The sequence below is a fragment of the Aythya marila genome, assembly GCF_965140915.1.
Source record: "Aythya marila genome assembly, chromosome: 1".
NCBI classification, from domain to species: Eukaryota; Metazoa; Chordata; class Aves; order Anseriformes; family Anatidae; genus Aythya; species Aythya marila.
In genome coordinates, this window is record NC_139042.1 from 13635634 (window position 1) to 13663616 (window position 27983).

General features: G+C 34.9%; 1 protein-coding gene across 1 annotated transcript in view; it reads left to right on the top strand.

Moving 5' to 3' along the window:
* The window catches only part of CNTN5 (contactin 5), a 688982-nt gene that overhangs the window by 513139 nt on the left and 147860 nt on the right, over nucleotides 1–27983 (top strand). Inside the window, exons 8-9 of the mRNA XM_082775391.1 lie at nucleotides 1383–1586; nucleotides 16871–16973. Coding sequence (XP_082631517.1) covers nucleotides 1383–1586; nucleotides 16871–16973 — 307 coding nt within the window. The remainder of the gene's footprint in view (nucleotides 1–1382; nucleotides 1587–16870; nucleotides 16974–27983) is intronic.

Genomic DNA, 27983 nt, shown 5'->3' on the forward strand with positions numbered 1-27983 from the left:
TTCCTCTCACTTTGATTCTTTCCTTCTCTGGATAACTATACCAATGGAGCAGTATCCATCTAGGAAAAGTAGGAAGGGATTGATATACCTGAACTAGCCTTGGCTTTTCTAATTCTTGAGTCAGATTTTTAAAAACTGTCATAGGGGAAGATTACAGAAGAAGTTACCTTATAGCTGATGTGTAAGTAGTGAAGAACATTTGTTTCAGTGTAAAGACAAAATGAAACAGTGTAAGATAAAGTGGAAACAGAAGAGAACAACACGTTAAAAAGTATACCTAACGTTAAGGCTTTAAAGTCTAATTTGTAGAATTCCACATGAATAATTCCCTGCAACAGCTAAACCAGAACCTCATTAACTTTATTGATACTTCTAATACAAAGACATTAATGCATCTAGATTTGTAATACATCATGATATAATTACATACAGAATATTTTTTCTCAACCAAATAAAGGGAAAAGTATATACTTTTTGGGTGTGCAAAGAATGATTCCCAGGATAAAAATGATAACCACGGCAGATTACACTTTAAAATAAAATAAAATAAATAAAATAAAATAAAATAAAATAAAATAAAATAAAATAAAATAAAATAAAATAAAATAAAATAAAATAAATAAATCTCTTTGATTATGCCTTGATTAGTCATGTTGTGGTAAAGTGTTTGATAGCTTTGGTTTAAGGAATTAATGATTGATTCTAGGGACTTAAGCTGCATATAGAAAGAGTTCTGAGATATCTTCAAATAAACAGATATAGAAGAGTATAGTAAGTGTAGTGGAGTAATAATACCTGCAAAGTAGGTTGAAAACCTATTAGAATCTGTTGGTTAATTTTATATATATATATATTTTAAGATGTATTCAGAATAAAAACTGTTCATGTGTGCACATAAAAAAATCATTGCTAGCTCTATAGGAAGCGTCTTGTAGTTCACTGAAAATTTAAACAGGTAGAGAAAAGAATGTTTTATTTCTTTAATGACCCCACAAAATAGAAAAGGGAATTATTCAATATTTTACAGTTAATTTCTGAGTCTGTTGAATAATTTAATTATTTTTTCTGAACTAATTTTTCCCTCCCAGAGAACCTGTTTAGGACTGTTGAATAATTTGTCACTTATGGCTTATTTCATTTCCAAAATTTGAAAGAGAGAAAAAAAAAAAATAATAATAACTTCTGTTCTAAAGCAAGTATTTTTTTTTTATTTTTTTTTATTTTATTTATTTTATTTCATTTTATTTATTTTAATTTTTTATTTTATTTTATTTTTATTTATTTAAATAAAGTTAATGAACATTTCTTGAGGGTATCCATTAACAATATTATTTAGTATTGTTTTCTTAATAGCTTTCTCTTATTTTTCTGTTTTCTTTTAGAGATCATCTACAGCTGGGTATTTAATGAATTCCCATCTTTTGTGACAGAAGATAGCAGACGCTTCATCTCTCAGGAGACAGGCAATCTCTACATCTCCAAGGTGCAAACATCTGATGTTGGCAGCTATATATGTCTGGTAAAAAACACGGTGACAAATGCCAGAGTTTTGAGTCCTCCTACACCTCTGACACTGAGAAATGATGGTAAGAAAGGTATTATTTCCAGGTACCACATGGAATCAAAATACTCAGTAATTTAAAAAACATGATTTTATTTTATTTTTTCAATCTATACATGCATTTACTGCTGCAGTCATCATAGGAATGGTGTCCATGCAGATAGTCTTCTGGTGGTGGGACTATTTAGACCTCCAGAGACTGAGATGCAACCTGACACTCCTGAATTATTTTGTTTAGAAGATTTCTTTTTGCTATTCTAGGGCTCTGTCACTGTCAGAGAGAAGCAAATCTCTTTTCTCAGTAATGTCTGTTTCTTTAAGACTCCATTCAGTTGCCAAATGAATGTGGCTACTGCCACACTGAGATGCTGTTAGACATCTGAAACATCCACAGGAGACTAGCAAATATCACACAGAACATACAGGAAACCTGTACCCTTACAGGCCAGCTGGATGCCTGAAGATATACATTGATGCATCTCAGCTGTCACAGGACAGTTAGAAAACTGAACAGAGACCCTAACACTTAAAACCTGATGTTGTTCTGAAGACCTATTACATTTCTAGGCTCCAATTCACTGAAGTGATTAAGAACCACTAAGACCACCACAATTGCTTTGATTACAAATATAGTTAGCTACCCAGGTGCTTTTGAATTTCATCAAGGCATATCACTACAGTATTTTTTCTGTAATTAAGTACCTAAATATTATTTTCAAAAACTAGCTTACGAGCTGAGATATCTTAGTCATTTCCAAAAATTAAAAGAAAACACTTTCCAATAATATTTCTTATGGAGCAGTATGACATTTCAATAAAAAATATATGTATCTGCAATTCTGTTAGAATAGCTATCTATACAGACAGGTATTTTTTGCTTTTTTTACAACTAAAAGATTAGTATTTTTATTTTATAATTCCTTTTTGGTTTTGTTTTCCATCAAAATAATGTTATTTTTGAGACTAATAATTAGTGGTTCTATGAATATCTATATTTTTATTTTTTCAGGATGTTCCACACTTAATGATACTTTCTAGTTCTTCGGAAATTAATTTCAGCAATTTAGCAAATATGAATTAATATTTACATAAATCAGAGAGAGAGAGAGACAGAGAGAGAGACTCTGAGGCTTTAGTTCTGCTTATAACTTAATCTAGCACTAAGACTATCCCTGCAGAAGCATTACAAAGACTAGACTTTAACATTGACAATTTAGTTTAACAGAGTAAATAAAAAAACGTGTTCACAGATTAGAATGGAATTAATTTAATCTTTATTCATTGTAACTAGGTTGAAATGTCTGTCTGTAGAGCATGTAGTCTCTACAACAAAAAGCTGTGGGCTTTACAGTATAATTTCCTATTTATTTATTTTTTTTTTGTAGTTCTGGTGTAATAATTATGCTAATCATTGTATTTGAGATGTTTAGTTTTACCAAATGAAAAAAGCAGACCTGTTCTTTTCAACATTAGCTCTTTGAAAATAAAAACAGAAGAAAATATATGTTTTAATGAGTTTAAATTTTGACACAAAAAGAATTGTATTACCATATTTATTATTTATATCTTGCTCTGTTGTTTATTTATTACATTTTTACATGCTCTTATTAGGTTTCATTTGTGTGCAGCATTTCAACAGATTCAACAAATCTAACAGTTCTATGATCCTGTGATTGATTATCCATAACATAATATGGGCACACAATAGAAGGTGTGGAGAGAGTAAATAAGGATAAAGGCAGCAGTCTACATCACTGAGCTATGAAACAAAATCTGTGAAGGAAAACAGTGAAAATTTCCTTAAATGTCAAATGGGTAGTATATATGTATATTAGCCTCAAGAAAATGTGTGTTTCATGGCTGACTGTCATACAGATGTGATGATCCAACCTTCTGAACTGTGCTGGAAAACGGGAGGCAAACGCACTTAGATGAACTGCTCCTGAACAATTTCCCAATTCATTCTTTCCCATGTATGAATTTCTACCAGCCTCCCATGACTTCATTTTTATCTGTTGGGATTTTTGAAAACTCTCTATTGTTTCAACGGAGTTCTTTAATATTTCTTAGTAAATTGCATTTACTTTTCTGCATGACTGGGGAATATTTTTAGTGAAGAGAATGGAATTTTCTACCTATCCTTGTAGTTTTCATAATCCTACCTTGAAAAAACGTTAAGGAAAATGTTATGGTTTAGCAACTGGGTCTCATTATTTAAAACTTCTGCCTTGTTCTACTTCTTTCACTGAAAGCAATAATAATAACCTTTTAAAAACTACATGGGACCACAATTAAAATACTCAAATAGCAATACTATGCTTTTTCCTTTCGATATAAATTGTTTTAGGTTATATTAATTGTTTATTTTAAAATATTAAAGGGGGATGTCAGAATTTTGTATATGTATATATAATATACTCCAAAATATGGTATAATAAAACTGATGAATCATAAAATGCATTGATTTGGAAAGAACCCTAGAGATCATCTAGTTTTAGATCACCCCTCTGCCATGAAAAGAGATGCTTATTAGACTTACAGAAAATTACTTGTTTGTGGAGAGGAGGGAGCTCTTATAAACAAGCCTATATTTAAGTAAGTGAGAAAATAGAATGAGTTTTAAAACAAATATCCACGTACCTGAACATTTTCTTACAGTTATGTTTCTGAGTACTGTTTTGTAATTTTGAATATGCCTTATATTTTTGAGCTTTTAGATATCACTTTTAACTTTTCAAATATTCACTTAAGTGCAAAAAAAAACATACAGCTTTCTGATTTCTAATGATTGGCATCCCACCTGGCATAATCCTACTCAGTCAACTCATTTGTCAGAAACCAAAGGAAGAGCTTGTGGTTTTAAACAGCATTTACAAATGGTGCTATATAAATAAAACAAATTATACGTTCTCTATTCTCTGGACATATGCATTCATTTACTCAAAAATCTAATACTTGATATATTTGTCATTGTTCTTATGTTGTGTTTTTTGTTTGTTTGTTTGTTTGTTTGTTGGTTTCTTTTTTAATAGATTACAGTATAGGTATAAACAGTACATGTACCCAAGGGAATGGACATCCTGTTACAAAAACAATCCAATTATAACACTGGTTCCTATTTATCTATGAGGAAGAAACAGAATAATATTAAGGCTTTCTGTCAAACTCTGCAAGAATGTAGGAACTTCCTTGGCTTTTATTAATCTTTTATTTCTTTCATGATGTGTCTCAAAGGGGAAGTTAGCTCCTTGATATGAAGCAAATTAAATAAAAACATCAAGAAATCCTTCAATGGATTCTGAATAAAATGAATACCTTATTTGTTCAGATGTCCTTGACAATCAGTCATTTCATACAATGCAATTTCACTTCAAGCTGGGTTATAAAAACACTCTAAAACTATCTGAGGAGATAAAAAACTTTTACCAGGAAAAAAAAAAATCGTTTCACTAACTGCTTTTATAATGCATTAGAAACTTTGAGGAATTATTTAATAACACTTAACAAATAATAAACAGGGTGCTAACATGGATCCTTGTAGGCATGAGTGCTGACTGAGAGTAGTAAAGTATTTTGATTAATAAAAATAACAGAAAACTTCCTCAAATTTAAGAAATAGAAACCTAGGTGGTATAAAACATAACATTTGATAGCATAAAGCACATATTTGAAATTCACACTTTTTAATTCTTTTTTTTTTTTTTTTTTTTTTTTTTTTAATTTATCTTGAAAAGATGTTAACTTTAACATTATTACTGTACAGGAGAGAATTAAGTAGTTCTTCATTTTATCTCCGTGTATATTGCCTAGTGTTTTTGCCAGAGTGGAATTTCCAGAAAGAAAGAAAACCTGTACAGTCTCAAACATCAGAGGACACTTTCTACTGTGTTCCATTACAGCAAGTTAGTTTAGTTTAGCTCAGCTGAGGTTGGTGTACCTGACCAGACATATTGTGATATAATTGAATGCAGAGATTAGCCTTCACAATTTTTTCCATGTCATTATACTGAATGAACTGAACTACATGAACTGAACTACATGAACTGAATCATGTCAGTCCTAATTCTATTGATTTTCATCATGTAGTTATTAGTCTTGATAGTATGGATATCTAGGTATTAAGGATACTCATCTCTGCTTTTCTGTGATGGAATGGGTTCTGAGTGTGCTTATTCAGGTTGAACTCTAGAATATGTTATTTGAATATGTTATTAGTATTATCTGCAAACATACTGAGTTAGCATTTGAGTCCTGCATCCAAATCAGTTTTAAAAACATTAAAGAGAACTGATTGAATTTTAGGAGGGTTCCATTTTAAGTCAGTGATCCTCCTGAGTCTTTACCACCAACTTGGAATATTCTAAGAATATTCTTGGAATATAGTTTATATTTGAATGGGAAAATCTCTAAAAGAAGTGCAAGACTGTGAGAGAATTTTGGGAACTCCTCATAATACTACAGGACTGAACTTGAACTTGAAAGGATCCCACTTTGTTTGTTTTTCAAGCAGATCCAAATTCTCTGGTAAAAGCCCATTTGAACTCCAGGGATACAGAGACAATGATAAGACTGACAGACACATCAAAGTATAATATGGGAATTTTATACTCCCCCTTTCCAGGGTAAGGTTGGTAAAATAATCTGTTCACTACTCCTGTTTCTCCCCTAAAATTGTAGTGAGTTATTTTTACGGTGAGTCATTGTGTAACTGAAAATAAAAGACTTCACTCAATCTCTGTTTTTCTCTAATGAAAAATATATTTATATATACTTCATGGGAAACAAACATTTTGAAGAACCATATTCTTATCTGTTTCACTCTGGTTCTTGTATCTAGATCCTGCTACAAGGCTGTCAAAAAAAATAGGAAGGAAGTCATAGCATTAAAAAACAAACAAACAAAAAAACCTTTTCTTTAATACAAAAAGAAAACAAGGACATACAAATAGTAGCATAAGGGAATTATGTCTTTCAATGCAGAGTTCACATTAGTTACAGCCAACCAGTGGTCCTTCCACCTAAAACTGTAAGTGAAAATCTGTAAGTAGGGGGGAAGTTTTATAACTCTTTTCAGAGAGTTTTATATTGATTGTAGCATGGCTCAATCGCATTATCAAAGAAATGCAGAAATTCAAAGATGCTCTTTGCAAAAGATTTGGTCTAAAAAATAAATAAATAAATAAAAATCAGAGAGAAAATATGCTGGGATGCTCTTTTGACAATATAAATGTGCTGAAACTGGGTAACATCTCAGGAGCAACAGGGGAAAAGATTAGGTCCCAGTGTTCAATACAGAACAAAAACTCTTAGATTGTGAAAAAGTTTGCTTTGTGTTTAGTTTTCTTTGAGCTCTGTTATGGTAACTTCATTCAAGGAGTTTTAATTGCTAAGTTTTCCCACTACTTTGTAGCAACTTTGTCTACTGGAAAAGAAGCTGTTGTTTTTAATTAGCTAACATAATTTAAGATTCTAGACTTGTACCATCTTGCATGCTTTCTGTAGTCATGTAGTTTTGTTTTGCTTCTCCTCCTGATGACTTATGAAACTATTAAATAAATGAAAGAGTTAACTGATCCAAATGCATAGTAAAGTCAAAAACATAAAATAAATGAACTGGAGAAATAAATGTTCCTCTCAATTCAACTCAGGATTAGGAATTACCCGAAGTATCAGTAAAGGCTGGGGGACAACCTGCTGAAGAGGAGCTCTGAGGAGAAGGACCTGGGGGTCCTGGTGGACGACAGGTTGACCATGAACTAGCACTGTACCCTTGTGGCCAAGAGGGCTAATGGGATCCTGGCGTGCATTAAAAGGAGAGTGGCCAGCAGGTCAAGGGAGGTGATCCTCTCCCACTACTCTGCCCTGGTCAGGCCTCACCTGCAGTACTGTGTCCAGTTCTGGGCTCCCCGGTACAAGAAAGACAGGGATCTCCTGGAAAGAGTCCAGCGGAGGGCCACAAAGATGATATGGGACCTGGAGCATCTTCCCTATGAAGAAAGGCTGAAAGACCTGGGTCTGTTCAGCCTGGAGAAGAGAAGACTGAGAGGGGATCTCCTTAGTGTATATAAATATCTGAGGGGTGGGGGACAGAAGGATGTAGCCAACCTCTTCTCAGTGGTTTGTGGGGATAGGACAAGGGGCAATGACTGCAAGTTATAGCACAGGAAGTTCTGCACTGCGAAAGAACTTCTTCAAGGTGAGGGTGACTGAGCATTGGAACAGGCTGCCTAGGGAGGTTGTGGAGTCTCCTTCTCTGGAGATATTCAAAGCCTGTCTGGACGCCTACCTGGGCAGCCTGCTCTGAGGAACCTGTTTTGGCAGGGTTGTTGGACCCGATGATCTTTCGAGGTCCCTTCCAACCCCTACATTTCTTTGATTCTGTGATTATGTTACACGGAACTGTTTTTATTAAGATGTCTTTCTGAAGTGTATGGACAATATTTTAATTAACAGTGACTAAATTAAAATTTGTGCAAATTGATGATAAATATAATCTTAATAGTTGCAAATGTTTCTGAATAGCTTTTGTGAGACTGACCTGGATGAATGGTTGAGTCACTATCCCTGGAGGTCTTTAAAAGACATTTAGATGTAGCTTAGCGATATGGTTTGGTGGAGGACTTGTTAGTGTTAGGTCAGAGGTTGGACTAGGTGATCTTGGAGGTCTCTTTCAACCTAGATGATTCTGCGATTCTGTGATTCTGTGAATAGCAGGCAATTGGAAAGAAGGAAAAATAAATATTGGCCACAGATGTCTGGGAAAAAAATACATAAATTAAAAAAAAAAAATCTGCAACATATTTCTTATGCCAAGTTCAGCACAGTCTCCCAATCTCCTCCCTGATAAAAATGAAATGGAACAGAAAAATAGCAGTGATACTTTTGGCTTCCTGTTGACTTCCATTCTTAGGACTCATGCAAGAAAACACATTGTCTGGTGGATTGGAGTCCTGTTTTTTCTTGGTGTGTGTGGCTGCTAAGAAACATTCTTGCACATGTTCAATGTAATTGTTCAGGTTTTCAAGTTTTCATACATCTACATATGCACAAATCTTTGTATGGGAATGTTATATACAAGATGCCCTCCCTCATCTCTGAATGTCCAGAAGACAAAATTTGATTTCATCCAGCTCCAACTGTGCTGGGTTTAGCAGGACAACTTAGATGCTATCTTACATATACATAAGAAAGTTGATGGGTTGAAGTCTAAGTTCTGACTTAATAAAGACTTTCATATACAGAGGAGAAGAAAGAAAAGACTTTGTTAAAAGATCTTTGTTAGTCATTGTTAGTGCTTGATATTTCAAACACACATAAACAGAAATCTCCCATGGCTAAACTGTAAATTAGAAACTTTGACATTTTGTTTGGAACTGGAAAGTATCAATATCCTCCTCAGTGCTTTTTCTGTGTTTACCTTATTGATTTTGTGTCCTTAGTGTCCTTGCTTCTCACTGGCTCCAGTGTCCTTTCTCTTAGTCATAACACATCCATTTGTATTGAAAATAAACTGTTCTCAGTTGTATTCTCTCTTTAAGAGAGACAGAAATCTCTGATATATGTATGACACAAGAGTAAAATAACTAGTTTTTTTATGTGTTTCATGATCACAGAATCACAGAATCATCTAGCTTGGAAGAGACCTCCAAGATCACTTAGTCCAGCCTCTGACCTAATACTAACAAGTCCCCCACTAAACCATATCACTAAGGTCTTCATCTAAACATCTTTTAAAGACCTCCAGTGATGGCGACTCAACCGCTTCCCTGGACAGTCCATTCCATGCCTGACAACCCTTCTGGTAAAGAAGTTCTTCCTAATATCCAACCTCAACCTCCCCGGCACAACTTTACCCCATTCCCCCTCATCCTGTCACCAGGCATGTGGGAGAACAGACCAACCCCCACCTTGCTACAGCCTCCTTTAAGGTACCTGTAGAGTGTGATAAGGTTGCCTCTAATCCTCCTCTTCTCCAGGTTGAACAATCAGAAATCTTATTTCTATAAAGGGCTTTCTAGACAGAGTTCAGAGGGTAGCTGCTGGAGAATTGAAATGGACTGTAAAGACTTTAAAGTGGGAATAGTAAAGTTTTGTTTAAGCTTTACTTAAACTTTTTTTTTTTTTTTTTATTAAATTTGATCTTCTTCTATGTATACATGTATAACCCCATAATTAGATATATATGAACATCTTAGCTCCCAAATGTAGACTGAATTACTAAATCCCAGATGCTGAGTTATTGAACTTCCTTTGTTATTTGGACAGATTCTAATAAAGGCTTCTTTCTGTCCTGTGATATCTGATGGGACTTTCTCTTGGAGAAATGTACAGAAACGTAGGTACATTAGCGTTTAGTGCATTGCAGAACAGAATTTCACATAAAAAATTTTAGGACTTTTCAAAAGAGATCAAGAAAAATCTCTAATGGAAAGAATGTTGTGGATAATTATCATAAAACAATCATTCCCACAGTAAATTTTTAGAGGTTTACTGCAGGTGCAGTATTTAGAATAAGATCAATGGTAGGTGAGTCAATAAATTCTTCACAATGCACTGAAAAATTCCACTGCAGTCAGGATGTAATGGATGGGTATCATCATTATATTTGAATTAATTCAGTTTATACTATGATTTTATTGTCAGTGTAAATGACCGTATTCAAAGCTTTCTTTCCCAGATAAATATATGGAGACATTTAAAAGTACAGATCTTCAGGGAATTTGCTAAATATTCCTTTGTCAAAAAAAATACTACAATGCATCATATTATTAATAGGAGATTATTGATAGGACAAGAAATCATACCTGAGCATTGCTGCAGCAGTTTCTTAATCAAAATCTTGGTTTTGAATCAAGATTCACCCAATAGATCAGAATTACCATGTGTTAAGAAACACATTTTTTGACCTGTGAAATTATTAGAAAATTCTTAGAGATTCCTCGGGAAGTTTACCAGAAATTGCCAGGAACACCCAAACAACTAAGAATAGCAATAGTTTTGTGATTAAAGTGCTATTTCAGCTGTAAGGGACACAGATTAACATTCCTACATCATTTGACTAAGATCAGGTATCTCATCCAAACCTCTCAGGTAAATACTCTTAATCACTGAATTCTGGAGTTTGTATTTTTTGCTAGCAAAATAATGTAAGTAAGTAAGTATAAATCTGTCCCTAATCTTTCTCCTGAGTATAGGAGTTCTTTGGATTTCATTTTCTCCCTAGCACTCGACATTATATTCTTATATTCTTTTCTTTCTACCACCTTAAAAGTTTATTAGTCGTTTATTCAAGTGTCCCCTGTAACCTGCTCCATTCAAAATAAGTTTCTGAAGTAAGTTAAAGAGCTATTACTTAAGGAGTTTGAAACAAGCCCAAATCATTTTAGCTGAAAGCATTTAAGGAGCCATTATAGAAGCATATGTTCTGGGAGTTTCAAGAGTGTAGTTAGTACCTGGAAGATTAATGGAATAGAAGCATTAGCCTCTACACATCTGAGGTAAGGTGATGTGATGATTTCTCAGCAGTTTGATTTTTTCCCCATGAAGACGAAAAGTGTACTTGTGTAGATACAGTTTAGACTCACAATTTTTCTACACTCTTTATTTAAGCTTCTAAGTCATGGACTGGCAGACAAAAAGAAGAGGCAGAGCATTATTAAATTAAATTCAACTCGATTTATGTTTTGTTGTTGTTGTTGTTTGTTTGTTTTTAGATTTTTCATTATATTAGTTTTCCTTATGTTAGTTGGAGAATATATAACAATTGCTCTGTGATCATTGCATCATTGTAAAACATATCTGAAAGAGGGTATAGGAAAGTCATCTCTTCTATAAATATTAAGCTCCATTTCTGACTGTGTGACTTAACACACCATTCATTTTAGCAAGATCAAGCTGTGCTTAGTACAGGAATATGTTCAGTTCTTTAAATTGGTGTCTTTTCAGTAATTGTAGATATAATAGATAATATAGATATAATAGAAAGATCATTAGTGTTCCAGTCCAAACTCATCTGGCCAGGAAAGACCCTGGCTGGACAGCAATATAGAGTGCTCTCATTCCCATGCACACTGACAAGGCAGAAACCTGGAGACTGGAAAATGCCAGGGAAGATGACTTGTCTCCAAATGAAGACCAGGGATAAGATTTGCTTGTAAACTATCCAATCTAAGGAAGAATGAATCACTGAGGTCACTTCTGGGAAGGCAAGAAATGGAAGATTGTCACAAAGGAGGTGTTTTCATGGGAAGGCAGACATGGGAACATGAGAACAGCTCCCTGTTCCTCTGTTGTGCTCAGACCATGTGATCTCTGTGATTTGTTAGGATTTTGAAAATCATATATTATGTTTTTATTCTGCTGATCAGTTTTATTTATTTCATGCTTGATAACTGGAAATAAAAAAATTTCAAACGGAATTTTTTATGGCCTTAACCAAACAATGAAAGAGAGTCATGTGTACGTCTGAGAGATTGATTCTAATGTACATAGCTCAAGACCTCAATATTTCTTGAAAGTTCGGGTTCTTTTTAACACCTGATGCAAATGAACAAAAATCTTGAGAAAAAGCACATGAGGGTTATTTTGCTATTACTGACTGATAGTGACCAAAACAGAAATTGGGAAAGTTCAAGAGCCTGGAGGTACACCAGTCATAGCAAAGCAATTATAATGTAACATGGGAAGGTAAGGCCTTGATTATTCCCTTAAAGTCTATGCAAATGTAATGGCCTCCTTGGTCTCAAAGATCATAAGTTCTTTGAAATAAGATGAAACTTTGATCATAAGATGAAAAATATCCCTTTGCAATAATAAACTTTTGTTTCCTAATTTTCACAAGGAGCATTGATAACATGGGGACACCATGCAATCACTTAGTAGTTTTTCTGCATTCTTTTGCCAGTTGCTGCAGGCATATTGCTTGCTAATGTAACAATAACCCAGAAGAACAGTATGTGGTACAAAATATTAGCAGATCATTTCATTAGGAATATGAAATGATGACATGATTTGCAAAGAGCATTCAATAGTTGTATAGATTGTACCTACTAAAGGGAGTTACATTAAAAACATAAGAACTGAAACATAATACTGTCCTTTAGATGTGCTCATAAGCATTGTATTATTTTAAGGGCATGAATAATTTAATTCTATTTTAAGATGAATTTTTCAAGGATAAAAAAGGCAAATATTTAATTCCAAATGATAATTTAACAAAATTGTTTTAAAGAATAGTCTTACATTAAAGCACAGTTTAAAAAAAAATAATCAAAGCATAAAACATCTGAGTGAGTCTGTACAGTTAACAGTTGGCAGAGTGGCAGAGGCTTAAAGGGAACTGAGGAAACTCCTTTAAAAGAGTATAAGGCTATATTATTCATGCTAAATGAATTATTTTCAACAGTGTTTACAAAAGACCTTGAGGTTTCCATAACTGAAGTTTCAACAGAAGAAATTTTACATGAAATATAGACATTACAAATAATAATAAATCACCATGACTAAACACATACGGTAGTTTTAAAGGAACCAGGAATCACCATTTTCCTTTGCTTGGCTTCACATTTAGAGGATGGGCAGGTAGAAACATTATGATTCAATGAAATAAAATGCATTTTTTTAAATAGGACTTTAGAAGTATCCAAGGAGTAAGTAAGCCTGAATTTTATAGGAAATGTCTTGACAGAAAATACATTAAAAATGCAATTAGTAGAATCATAGAATCATAAAATGGTTTGAGTTGGAAGAGAGTTTAAAGATTATCTACTTCCAACCCCCCTGCCATAGACAGGAACACCTCCTACTAGACCAGGTTGCTCAAAGCCCCAGCCAATCTGGCCCTTAACATTTCTAGGGATGGGGCATCCATTGCTTCCCTGGGCAACCTGTTCCAGTGACACCACCCTCTGAGTGAAGAATTCCTTCCTTATACCCAATCTAAACTTACCCTCTTAGTTTAAAACTGTTTCCTCTTGACCAATGATTACACCCCCTGGCAAAGTGTCTCTCCACACCTTTCCTGTAGGCTTCCTTTAAGTAATGGAAGGTTGTTGTTTCCCCAGAGTCTTCTTGTTTTTTAGGCTAAATGAACCCAAGTTTCTCAGCCTTTCTTCATAGCAGAGGTTCTCCTGCCCTCTGATCATGTTTGTGCCCCCCTCTGGACCCACTCAAACAGATCAGTGTCTTTCTTATATTGAGGGCCCTGCAACTCAAAGCAGTACTCAATGTGGAATCTCATTAGAATGGAGATGCTCCTTGACATGCTAGCCATGCTTCTTTTGAAGCAGCCCAGGATACGTTTGGCTTTTTGTGTTGCAATTGTACGTTGTCAGCTCGTGCTGAGTTTCTCATCTTCCAATAGTCTTTCTCCTCCCCCATGTCCTTCTCCTCAGGTCTTCTCTCAGTCATCACCTAGACTGTGTTTGTGCTCAGGATTCCACTGACCCAGGTGCAGAACCTTGCGGTTGGCCTTGTTGAACCTCATGAAGTTGTCATGAGCTCACCTCTCAAACCTATCCAGGTACCTCTTCCCTCCAGCATGTGACCATGCTGCTCAGCTTGGTGTCATCGGCAAATTTGCTGAGGGTGCACACAATCCAACTGTTCATGTCACCAACAAAGATGTTAAATAATACCAGTAGGTATGATCCTGTGTATCACATAACCATACGGTAATCTTACCATATATCCATATACCACGAACATGGCTTTTAAAGAGGGAGATTAGTATACAACCTCAATTTCTATAATACGTTCCTGAAGAGTCAGGGACAATATGTATCGGTGAATAGGAGAATCAGCTAATGGTTTGGGTTGGAAAAGACCTTAAAAGTCACCTAATTCTAACCCTAAGCCATGGGCAGGGACACCTCCTACTAGACCAGGTTGCTCAAAGCCCCATTCAACATGGCCTTGAACACTTCCAAGGGATGGGGCATCCACAGCTTCACTTGGGAATATGTGACAAGGCCTCACCACCCTCACAATAAAGAACTTTTGTCTAATCTAAATCTACCTTCTTTTAGTTTAAAACCATTAGTTTTTGTCTTATCTCTACAATCCCTGACAGAGTCCCTCTCCTGCTTTCTTGTAGGCCCCTTTTAGATACTAGAAGTCCACTGTAAGGGACCACCTCTCCCTGGAGCCTTCTCTTCTCCAGGATGAACATCCCCAATTCCCTTAGCCTGTCTTTATGGGAGAGGTGCTCCAGCTCCCTGATCATCTTCATGGCCCTCCTATGGACTTGTTTTAACACAACAAACAAAAAAAGAAAAATCTGTGATATAAAGATCCACAGCTTCCATATCGGCATGTTGTTTTCACCTCCCATCTCAAAGTAGCAGGTAATTTGAAATGTCATAACATGGTCGCTAGGAATGATTTCAAGTTTACTAAAGATTCTGTGTGAGGAAGGATTAATAATCTTTTTATTAAAAAATAATATTTTTAAAATAAAATTCAAGACTGAATTTTTCAGTCTGTAAAAGACACAACTAACAGGGAATATGACAAATATCTTATAAATTCACAAATGACTCAAATGAGATGAATCAGAAACTGGTGTTCATAAGTGTACTCACAAAGTCAGGAAACAGTAAAAGAAGTCACAAGGAGCATAATTAAATTATGAAATTTATCAACATAGTATGAGCCACTGGGGACATTCTTTTATGACAGATTAGACTAGGAATGATTTCAATTTAGGCTAGGGAAAATGTTAATTGACTAAATTTGGGTGATGTCCTAACTATTTGAATATCCAGGACACAAAGATTAATTTTTTTATTTTTATTTTTTTTTTCCTGCAAAAGAAAAAAGCAAAACCTTTTAAGCTTAAATGATAGAACTGTTTCAGAATGTGCCTTTTCATTCAAGGGTCGGTATTTCAGTCAGTATTTCTCAAGGAGTTCATGAAACAATGTCAAAACATTGATTTGGTCACGATTTGAGGAAAAATAGGTCGCACATGTTACAATTGTTAATATATATATTACTTGCATAGTTATGATTTTTTTAAAAGAAATATACTGCTACATACAGACACATTATTTACAGAATAACATTCTTTTGATTTGACACATTTAGATTTTCTCACTAAACTTTAGCCCCTAAAGACATGTATGTTTAGATGTGTATACATTCTCATCCCGAAATAAACAATTTATTTTTTCTATGAAAAAAGGCAAAGCTGTTTACCGTTCAGCCTTTTATATATATGATTTTTATTCCCGCAATTTATAGGTTGATTTTCTTTCTGTCTCTGCATGCTGGTGTTCTCTCAGCTGTAAATCTTATATTCCCTTACTTCCATGTTCCTACTTATTTCTTTATTTTCTCTTGCATAAGATATCTCTTCCCCTTTCTTTTTCTCTTTAAGTCTTAGTCACTGACTCTGGAATTATTTGGAGAATCTTGATTGATTTTTTTAGATTTAGACTAGATTTGTCTTGCTGCCAGTGTATCCACAGCTCAGATCCTATTCATTTTTCATCATCTGAATAATACATGCTTTCTTTAATGTAGCTGCTGAGTATTGCTTACCCCAATAGCCCGACGTGTCTAACAGAACAGAGTTGTTGGCATCATATATTCTTTTCCTCCCATGATATTTACTCTCTAAGACATCAAATAAAAACCTTCTCATCTCACCTTACATAACCTGCCTCCTTCCCCCACTCATTTCTAATTTTCTAAACTCTTGCAGTTCTCCAAACTGTCAATCACTCCACAGCAAATTCTTCATAACGCTGTTGATGGCATTGTTTATATTTTCCACATCCATGAATGTTTTTCTTATTGTGTACCAAGCATGTTGTCTTGATTAAATTAATCATTTTCCATATTAAAAGGACTGTTGAAAATTAAATAACTAAATAACTGAACTTTTTGTGTTTCTACATATCTGTATTTGCATCTGTGCACACAAATGTTGAGTTTTTCTTGCTGATCTTGGAAGGTCCTCAGTTGAACAGAACATATGTGTATTTCTTATTATAATTGTCACTGCACTGATAAATAAATATTTGGTCTAGGAAAAATTTCATCCTTCTTAAATCTTTCAAAATGTAAATATGGACCTGTGCTTGAGAAATATTTTTTTTTCTTAAACTTGCTGTAGTGCTGCTGGTAGCCCTGAAGAGCATTTTAAAATATGTACTGGATCTGAGTAGAGCAAATCAGATGAACTAAGGCTATCTCCATCAATTACTAGCTTTATTGCTGGGCAGGTTTAAAAAGCAATGTTCTGTGATAATCTCATGTATGGAAGAGTGGTGATATTTCATATTTTAAACGTTCCTTATTTTCCAGGTGTGATGGGGGAATATGAACCAAAAATTGAAGTTCATTTTCCTTACACAGTTACAGCAGCAAAAGGAACTACCGTTAAGATGGAGTGTTTTGCACTTGGCAAGTAAGTCCAGATTCTTTTATAATTAGACATCATTGTCTAAGATGTGACATGCCTAATTTGTGGCTTCATTATTTTGCTGGATTTCATTTTCACACAGTACTTACCGCATACTCAAAGTAACCAATTGACTAAGTAGCCACTTAAGAATTCCCTGCCCAACCATTTACGTGGACAGTAATTCAGTTAAGTTAAAAGACTCCATCAAAATGAAAAGCAGTGTTCTCACAAATAAAAAAAGTTAGTCAGTGAAAATTTTATCACGTTCACCTATTTATTAACTGTGATAATTTTAAATAAATAAATTCCATTATCATCCGCCAAAATTAATTGGAGAATAAATAGGATAAGTAGCTTTTTTTGCTTTTTTTTTTTTTTTCCAACTGCATTATTTTTGTAGAAATATTATGAACATAAGAGCACAAAGGTCTAACCTTTCTAACACACTCTGTGAAACTGGCATTTCTCTAATTTCCACCTGACCTAATAGCACTACTAGAGAGCAGGTGTTTCATATTCATGTCAAGTGGTTTTTTTTTATATATTTATTGATGAATGAGTTTAGGGACAGAATGGTTTTATAAATACTTCTTTGCTGTTTCATACAAATTAACTAAGGAGTGAAATGATCTCTGTATACTATTCAGATCACAGAATATAAAATGGAACTGATAACTTGATTTTGTTGTGGCAGTAGGTATTATTATCATTGTAAAGAGTAAGTGTGGCAAAGGTAGTGTACGGTCAGAAATAAATAGTAATTCTGTTGATTCAAAAAGTTCATTTTTGCCTCTTTATATGTATGTAGCTTAAAAAAGGTGTTCCATCATTGACATTTCATTACAGATATATAAACAAATACAAAAAAAATATATTTTTTAAAAACATATATACCATAAAAATCAGTGATGTGTGTATGTTGAAAGAAATCTCACTGTATTGAATTCCTTTATATTTCTTTTTATAATGGTGTTCCTTTTGTTCATCTATCCCCCTAGTCATACTGCTCAGTATCATTTATCCTGTTTGGTTTTCCAGTTCTTAGCTTATTAGGGCACGTACAGGTCCTCACAGGCTGGCTTGGATTTAGAAACAGTGGGAACTTTTGGCTTTGTAAAATTAGTAGTGAAATTTCACAACTCAGTTATTCTACGGCATGGGATACTGCCCCATGGCAGGGGTACTGTATCCTCCAAGTCTTCTTTCTTATTTACCTAAGTAGGAAGAAAGCTTCAGAAGAAAAGCAATACATCATATTCCTGGGGATCACCACTGCACCTTGCTCAGAAAGTCTGATTTTCCAGACCAGCCTGTCTTCATGACTTGAGAGTGGAGAAGAAAAAAAAAAAATGTATTTATAGTCATTGTTCTTTCTTTTTTTATTATTATTTTTATTTTCTTTATTATTATTATTATTATTATTATTATTATTATTATTATTATTATTTTATACTTTTTTTTTTTTTTTTTTCCTTTTTGGTTCAGGTTTTTCCCTTAACAGTTCCTGTTTACTACCTGGATAAGATTTGTCTTTAACTTGCTTCCCTTCTTGCCTGTTTCTACTGACAATCCAAAATTATGTGACCAATATCCAGGTAATCTCAATGATTTATGATACAGAGAGTATTCATAAACAATTACAGAGAATTCTCTAAAAAAAAGATTATTATTATTATTATTATATCTATTTAGACCCACTGACCATAAGGAGAGACAGGCTCAACTGAGCTATACAAAACAAAATGTAGGAGACCATAGCCTACATGCAGGTTGCCATCAGGCAGAGAAAGTGTTGTCTTTTTTTTTGCAAATTCATACTCTACATAAATATTAGCTGTAGTTGAGAAAGCAAATACAAGGGGAGAACTTGTATAGGGTCTTATGTTTTAAGAGAAGCAAAGAGGTATTTGAAACCAATAGAAGGAGAGATTAGCTGAGATGCTAAAATAAGTGAGGAAAACAGCTGCTCTGTAGAGACAGGTGGCCCCAGACTCTCTCCTGTCAGCAATGCTAACTAGTTTTCTGCCAGGTCAGTAGTGACAACAAGGCCCTTTCAGAATCCTGGCTATGGCTGGAACAGTAACAGACGTTTTTTTCCCCCTCTTGTTGGAACTATAGTTGCAGGCAGATTCCTACTCAACTGTCACTTTCCAGCAAAGAGGAGGTAAGCCAACTGTTGTCCTTCACAATGACTGCTGACAGACAAGAAAAGCAGCTATTAATATTTTCCATCAACAGCACCTCAAGATTTAGTAAACTCTCTCAAAAAGAGAGTTCACACTATTCAAACTGCCACAAAATAAAGGTGACAGTTGACAGGAAAAGCTTCAATTAGCTAGGTTCGTATTTGGAGCTAACCTTTATCAAGAAAACAAAAACAAAAACAAAACAAAACAAAAAAAAAAAAAACACCTGATCCATCAGAGAATTTTAGGTTATCCAATAAGTTGACCTTTGCTGCTATTACAAGCCACTACTTTTACCATAAATACTCCTTATCTTCTTTTTGCAGCCATTAATCAAGCCAGCTGAATTGAAATTGCTTTCAACCTGATATGGTCATAATTACATGAATGACATTTCAGGCCTCATTTGAAACCTGGAGGCTGAGGTGGAAAGTGGAAATGCATCAGATTCCTTCCTCATTTTTATTGCTTTCACTTTCTTCTCCATCTCTTATTCCCAATAGCTTGTACAGATATTTTCTGGTTCTCCTGCCAGGGGTATTCATTGCCAAATTGAATTAGCAGCTAATTTGGTTTTTATTTAGCTTTCTGAAATTCGGAGTTTTGAATTCTGATTGTAATTAAAATGATGGTTATTGCAGTCTCAGAATCAATATGCTGCTTTTCTCATGCTTTAATTTATCTGTTCTCAAGCACTGCTCTCTGCTACCTATGTAATTGTCACAGTGATAGCCATTCCAGAAAGATTTCTTGAACCAGACGTTTCAGAGATATTCCAGAGAAAGCCTAGTCTTTAGTTACAGATTAATGATTTATTAATAGTGTTTATTTAGAACTGCCAGTCACCATGGCTGTAGAAATTAAATAAACTGGAGCTGCTCAGCTTTTGTCTCCAAACTTACTTAATTTCTTAACAGACAGAAATTTTCTGAAAAGGATTTTAGTCTAACCCAAGCAATATGCTACAAGTAAAAATATTATGTTACAAATACCACTTATAAATATATTTGTTATTTCTAAAGAATTCAAAGTAATACAGAAGTGAAATATCTCAAAATCATGTTATTTATATTAGGTAATACTGCTTATAATGAGAATCACTCATTGACTAAGAAATCACAGCATTTATCCATGATTTACTGTTGAAGTATAAGAAAAGACATAACATACAGAAAAGTCCAAAATAAATTTTATTGTTACATATATCTGAGTGTGTATTTTGCAGTCTAGTGATATTTAGTGTTTTGTGCTGGGTTTTTATGCTGTCCCACTTTTGTTGAAAGGTCATTTTTATATATAGAATTACTCATCTCCACAGAAAACTTGTGTATTGATTATGTCTACATTTCATATGTATCTGTAGCACACAGATTCAGTTACGTTATTTTAATTAGGAACACCTGAATTTTCATTTCTTTCCCAACAAGGCAGATTATTTTTTTAATAAAAATAAAATAAAAAACCCTCTTGCAATGACAAAGTATTGACATCTATTTTTTGAACTTTTTGTAAGGACATAACATATATTCTTAATTTACATAATTGCTAAATCCTGATCAAGATTTAGATTAAGTATCGTTAGATTAAATTAAAAAATAATAATAGTAATAGAAAAGATCTACTTTAAATCTTACTGAATGGAAGAATTCAAAACAAATCCTTTTTTTTTTTTTCATAACTTTTTTTTCATAACCAATGGTATGTTGCTATCAATTTTCACTGATTATATCTTGTTATTTAAAAAGACAAGCAAATATATGATGAGCTTATTGTTAATGAGATGCTCATCTGTAGTCCAGATACAGATTCTGGACAAATTCGGTTCTCTAGCAAATCCATCATTCCACTGTTAACTTAAGTTTATTATGTAAATCAGAAAGACAAATCATGGCCTCATTCTCTGTGTAGGTTGTGGTAAAGAAAACATGATTTTCCCCATCAACAGTGTAGCACAGATCAGAGTATTCCTGCTCCAGAAACACAATTTCTCTGGCTTCTGTCACTGCAGTGACAGAAGTGACTGCATTTGCACTTTTTCTTAAGTATTACAAAATTTGCCTCCAAGAACATCCAGAGGGAACCAGTTAATTCTTTCATTTCTCATTTCCTCTTCTTTCAAAAGGAAGAATTCCGATGACATCATTTTTTTCCCCATTAGAAAGATGTGAAAATCATAATGCTGAAAGGTAAAAGGACTTTAAAATCTGTGCTCACTACATGACATGTTGATGGTGTGTTTTTTAAAGTGTTTATTAAAAATAATAATAATAATAATAATTAAGAATTAAGAGGTTTTCACAGCTCAGACAATGACATAGGACTCCTTGTCCAAGATAGTATGAATATTATGCCCCTGTTCAGCAATCAAAAAGTCTTGCCCTCAAAGGAAAGTAGCTCAAGGAAAAAAAAAAAAAAAAAAGTGTCACATATATTGCTCTTTTCCTTTTTATTTTGTATTCTGTTTTCAGTTTCAAATAAACTGAATTTCTAAACTTTACATCTAAACATACTTTTTCACACTGATACTCTAATGTCAAATTGTGTACCATGTATTCACTTTACATATACCTCACTCCTTAACCTTTTCCTCATTGTGATTTGGCCATGCAACATAACATACAAGCATTCTGTTTTGTTCTCCATACGAATCTGTACGTCATTGGTTTTCTGGCTTCAGCCAGGAAATAAAATACGTTTTGTATTATGATATTGCCAAAATCCAATTTTGAATGAGTAATCATATTTTATTTCCTATAAGAAAAAAATAGAGGACATAGGCTATACCTGTACTTACAGGTTTTCAAAATTTTCAGTCTTTCCATTTCAGATAGGATTCCTGGGCCACACAGACAGACAAAAGGATTGTTTGTAACAAAAGAAAGAAAAAAGAGTTTTATCTATCCTTTTTCCACTATGGCCTTTTTTTTTAACCACATAGACCAGCAGACAGAGATTTTAATTGAATCAATAATCAATAATCAATAGAGAACCATTCTTGCAATCATTTTTTCTTACATCCCATACACTTGTTTTTCTGTATTTTTGAGTGTTTCATGCTTGTGCTATTTCTGTACAATAGTAACATCTACACAGTATGTCAATATTCTTTATAAATGTTATCTTAGTTGACTTTACTAATGTATAGACCATGTCCTTACTGAAAAATAATCTTAAAGATAAGAATAAAGTAAAGATATTGACTTCTTTTTGTTACGTTTATTATGATTAGGTTGTTATGATAGAAGCATTGTTCATGCTGTTATAGACAATGTTGTTTTAATAATTGTAAATTCTGTTATAAACTCTATTTTGAAGAGCTTTATAGCTCAGTCATAAACATTCATCTGTAATATGGTCTGCAAGAACTCAGCTGATAGTCCATTTTAATTATTTTTTTTTAAAGAAATAAAACAAAAAAGAGGTAAAATTACGTATATTTAAGTTACAAAACTGAATTAAATTTTGTGAATCCAGGAAATGTTGTAAAGTGTTCTTCCTGAAATAATTAACTTTTGGAATAAATTCTGGTTTGTAAATATCCCACAGTTTTAAATCCATAGAATGTAGAATTTTATCATCTCGATTTGACTTTTTAACTGATTTTTCTAATAGTTATTCATGCTTTACTTAAAATTGTGTTATTTATTTTATGTCATTATTAGTATTTTCATTATACAGTATGTACAGAAAGCTTACTGAAGATTTTACAATATGCAGACATAAATGCAAAATGTATTTGAATAGGTGAATGTAATATCTAAGCAAAGATCAGAGTGATGATATAAAATCTGTATGATCTGCTGGAAGGTATTTGACTGGAACCGTGAAACGTGCATGAAGTATCTGCAGAAGTTATTTCTGCTCGAGTCACTGAATAAGAAAATGACATAGAATAATGGCTATAAGGAAGGCTAACTATTGCATATCTTTTTGTAGGTGTAAAAATATAGACTTTGCAAATGTCACGTTAAGGGGTGTAGCTGATTAACCGTTATGGGCCGGGTAGGATTCAGGGTACTGAACCAGTCAGATCTGGGATCAGGTCGGACATTCAGCAATAACGTGTTAACCGTCTGGGGTCTGGTTGGATTCAGAACACTGAATCCAACTCTGTCACGGATATCCACCCATATCACTGTCACGGATAACCACCCTTACCCTAGTTGCACTTAATGAGAGCTATCACAATGCAATCAAGTATGGTTTATTACAGCAACAGATAACCAGGTTCTTTTAGATTGCCAGCAATAGTGACTGTCTGCAAAAGCAAGCTAGCATGCATGAAATACACAGGTGTTACAGGTGTTACAGGTGTGCAGCCTAGAAATAAACGCATTAAAAGGATCAAAGACTCTAGAGAGATCTATAAGCAAGTGTTCAGATCCCACCCAAAGGCGTCCCAATGGAGGGGGAAGAGAGCTCAGCCTGTCGACTGATCCCAGGAGTCAGGAGGTCCTAAGGATGTTGTATCTCCCCTGACAGTGGTATCTTCCCTGACATCCCCTCTCTCTTAGGCCAATTTATATTATTTTCTATCTTTTAGGTGGAGCTTGAGTGACTCTAGTCAAGCATATCTTAGTTATGATTCCTGAAAAGTTCTCCCGTCCCCATTTAAAGTAATAGACTCCGAGAAATTCAGAGCACATGCTCAGTGAGGAGTGGTTGCACCTTGGAGGCATGTAGCTTTTTGGATGGAGGTGTGTTTTGGTATTATAATGATATTATAATGAGCAAAAAGTACACTAGGGTACAGCATTTGTCAAAACACAATAGGTCCTTGGCTCAGGGTGGCAAAAAGTGCAGCTTATTGGTCTCGGTGTGCACAAGAACAATAGAGTCCCCACCTGGTTACAGAGCCTAACTGTGGTGTCTCCACTCCACTCTATGCTCCGTACTGTTCCTTAGGGCTAGCACACCAAGTTTCCCACCAGTATCACACCAGTGTGATAGCATCTAAGGTTGGAAGCCCAGGGAACACTCAGGTAATGCAGCTATGCCCTACCCTGAAAGCCTCTTCAGTGCTGTACATTTTCTTTAAAATGTGAATGCTAGTTTTATTTTCCTAGTTACTTCAGGCAATTACACCACAGCAAGTCCACATATTAAAAGGATGGTTCTGTGAGATCTGATTAGCAAAAAGCGTTATGAGGATTAGAGAAATTTCAGAAAAGAAGAAAGGCACTCAAGAAGTACATCTTTGGTCAAAGGTTTTATAGTGTTTGGTTCCTCTCATTTCTTATCTTTTTTTTTTTTTTTTTCCTTTGAAATTTAGATATATATACAATTTCTTTCAGGAATATAAAATTAGAACAGAAAATAATCTGACAGTAGCGAGTCACAGCTCCAGGCTGAACAGCTCTCTGGCTAACCTCTGGCTAACATGTTCATCTGGTCTTCCAACATAGGTGAACAGAATCTTGTAGTATTGCCCCATGCTGTTTCTTAATTACAAAGAACAAAATTTAACCCTCTCTGCTATTCATATTTGTAAAATATTCCTTTTCCTTTCAGTCCACCAGTTAAAACTGTGTTCCAGGCCTTTCCTATCTCTCTCCCTGACTTGCATCCTTCTGTTGTTTGATCTTGACAAATTCAATATGACCTTGTTTGTATTCATCCAGAAGGTTGCAGAACTGGTATTCATGTGTTATCTGTAGATAACAATGTTCTCAGTGTTCTTTGCAGGTTCATACCCAGCAGGAAGCATATCCTGCTTTAAAATGTCAAGAGAAGCAGAAGAGAGCAGCCTGTAGCCTGACCTCTTCACACCAATACAGTATAACAAAAGGTCTTGTGAGAATTTCTATTAGTATGACCAATTTGCTGACATAAATCTCCTTACTATGATACCTTCCATTCCAGCCCTTGTATTATGCTAAGGAATTACAAACCTAATGCACTAATCACAGTTTAAAACAAACTTGATTTTAATCTCTGCTAACTGTACTAGGCTGCATCCCAGGGTCATTGATATAAGTGAAAGGTCAAGGTGAAAAACAGCAGCTGAATATTCATAGAATCATAGAGTCATGAAATGGTTTGGGTTGGAAAAAACCTTTAAAGATCATCTTCTCCACCCACCAATGCCATAGGTAGGGACATCTTTCAATAGATGAGGTTGCTCAAAGCCCAATCCAACCTGTCCTTAAACACTTCCTGCAACAGGACATCCACAACTTCTCTGAGCAACCTGTTCAAGCTTATCACTATCCTCATCTTCAAAAATGTTTCTTATATCCAGTCTAAATTTATCCTCCTTCAGCTGAAAACCACTGCCCCTTGTCCTACTCTACTGGGTCTGGCTGGAATGTTAACTTTCCCTGCAGCAGCCCACGCAGTGCTGTGCTCTGCACTTGTAGCTGGAACAGCACTGTTATCACACCAGTGTTGTGTCTACTGTTGAGCAGCAGTGGCACAGCATTGGGACTCCTTCTAACCCTCGTGGGTTAAAAACCCTGGTGGGCAAAAACTGAGAAGCTGTCATCACCAGGGCAGCTGACCTAAACCAACCAAAGGGATATTCCATACCATATGATGTCACACTCAGAAATAAAAGGTGGAAACAGGAAGAAGAGGGGAGGGGTGGGCTCTCATTGTGGAAACGTCAGTCCTCCTGAACACCAGCCATTTGCGTTGAGACCCTGCTTCAAGGACATGGTCAAGCATCGCTCATTTATGGGAAGTAGAGAGTAATTTCTTTCCTCTGCACTTCCACATAGCCTTCATTTGTTTTATTTGTTTGTTTTCCTCCCTTTTTATTCCTTTCTCCCTCACTTTTCCCCTTTCCTTTTTTTTTTTTAGTTAAATGGTTTAGTTCATAATAATCTTTCTTTAATTATTATTATTATAATTTCCCTTTAAATAAATTATCCTTATCTCAACCTGTGAGTTGTTCTTTGCTTTACTTCTCCCCCTCCTCATCTAAGGAGGGAGAGTGAGAGAGCGGTTGTGGTGTTTAGCTGCCCAGCACGGTAAAACCACCACACCTACCACTAAAGGCCTTTGTAAAGTCTCCATCCTTCTTTAGAGCCCTCTTTAGGCAAAATAAGATCTCCCCAGACAACTCTTCAGGCTGAACAATCCCAACTCTTTCAGCCTTTCTTCACAAGAGAGGTGTTCCAGTCCTTCGATAATTTTTTGAGTTCCTCCTCTGGATGCACTCTAACAGATCCATGACTTGTATTGACAGACCCAGAACTAGATACAGTAGAACAGGTGGGGTTCCACAAGAGCAGAGTAGAGGGGTAGAATTCTCATCTTGACTTTCAGGTCATCTGCCTTTTTAGGTAGCTTAGTGTATGATCAGTTTTCTCTGCTGAAAGCACACATTTCCAACTCATATGTGACTTTTAATCCACCAGTATCCCCAAGTCATCCTCTGCAGGGCTGTTCTTAATCCATTAAACACTGAGACTCTACTGATATTGGGAATTGCCCCCAATCTACATGCAGGACCATGTAGTTGGCATTGTTGTACTTCATAAGGTTCACATGGGCCCACCTCAAGGCTAAGTCCATCTGATATTCCTTCCCTCTAACATATAACTCATATTTCCCTCTAAAATATTAGCTCTTATTAACACCACTCAGCCTGGTGTCATCTGCAAACTTTCTGAAGGTTCAGTCAATCCCACTGTCTATGTCAGTAATTAAGATACTAAATAGTACTGGTCCCAGCAAAGACACTTGAGGGACACCACACATTACTAGTTTCTGCTTGGACATGGAGCCATTGACTAGAACCTTTGGGTTTTATCATACAGCCAATTCTTTCCATCAAGCCATATCTCTACAATTTAGAGGCAAGAAGGACTGTATCAAAGGCCTTACAGATGTCCAGATAGAATGATATCAGTAGCTCTTACCTTGTCCACTGATGTAGTTACTCCTTTGTAGAAGATCGCTATATTAGTCAGGCACTATTTGCCCTTGGTGAAGCCATGCTGGCTGTCTTCAATCACCTTCCTGTCTTCCACGTGTTTTAACATAACTTCCAGGACGATCTGTTTATATAGGCAAAACATGGGAATGTAACTTGGTTGTAAAATGATGCTAATACTTGTGATACTTGTGAGCAGGCTTCACTGTTTTTAGAGCCGATATGACAATTCTGATGGCCATTGGTTTGCAATATTCTATCAGATCTTTATGGTGTGTTGGCAGTCAGAGACATAGCTCAAAAATATTCTCCAAAGTGGAATAGCCTTTCACCCACAGGAGCTGCTTGTCTTTGGACATTGTCTTTCAGAAGATTAAGCCTCCTTGTATTTTTCTATGAACATGAAACAGTCCTTGCCTCTTCCTACAATAATAGTGACACAGAGATACTTTGATATTACAGGTTACTTGAGTCTACATTCAGAACATTTGGTGCACTTTAACAGGTATCATTTCCACTGACTCCTGTGATAATGTTGCATATATTGTTATCTTCTACACAGGAACTACTGGCCAAAACAAAGTGTGAAAGGGCATGATGAAGCCCTGTGCTGATAAATGAAGGATGGAGGATTGAGGAATACTAACAAGTTTTTAATATAAAATTTGCAAATGAATTGAAAGCTAATTTTGACTCGTCTTTTAAATGCATTATGGTACTCACAATTTAATGACATGCCAAGATCCCTGGTTTGCATTTAATGGAACAAATCATTCTAGATGTTATACATCAAATTCCTTGGTGGAACTAAGGATTCAAATATTCAGTGTTTTTCCTACAAATAGGAGAAATACCAATGGAACAAAAGATACTAGAATCTAAGCAGTGTGAAATATTAAGCAAATCACAATGTAGAATTCCACAAGCAGAAATTTGCCATCACCCTCA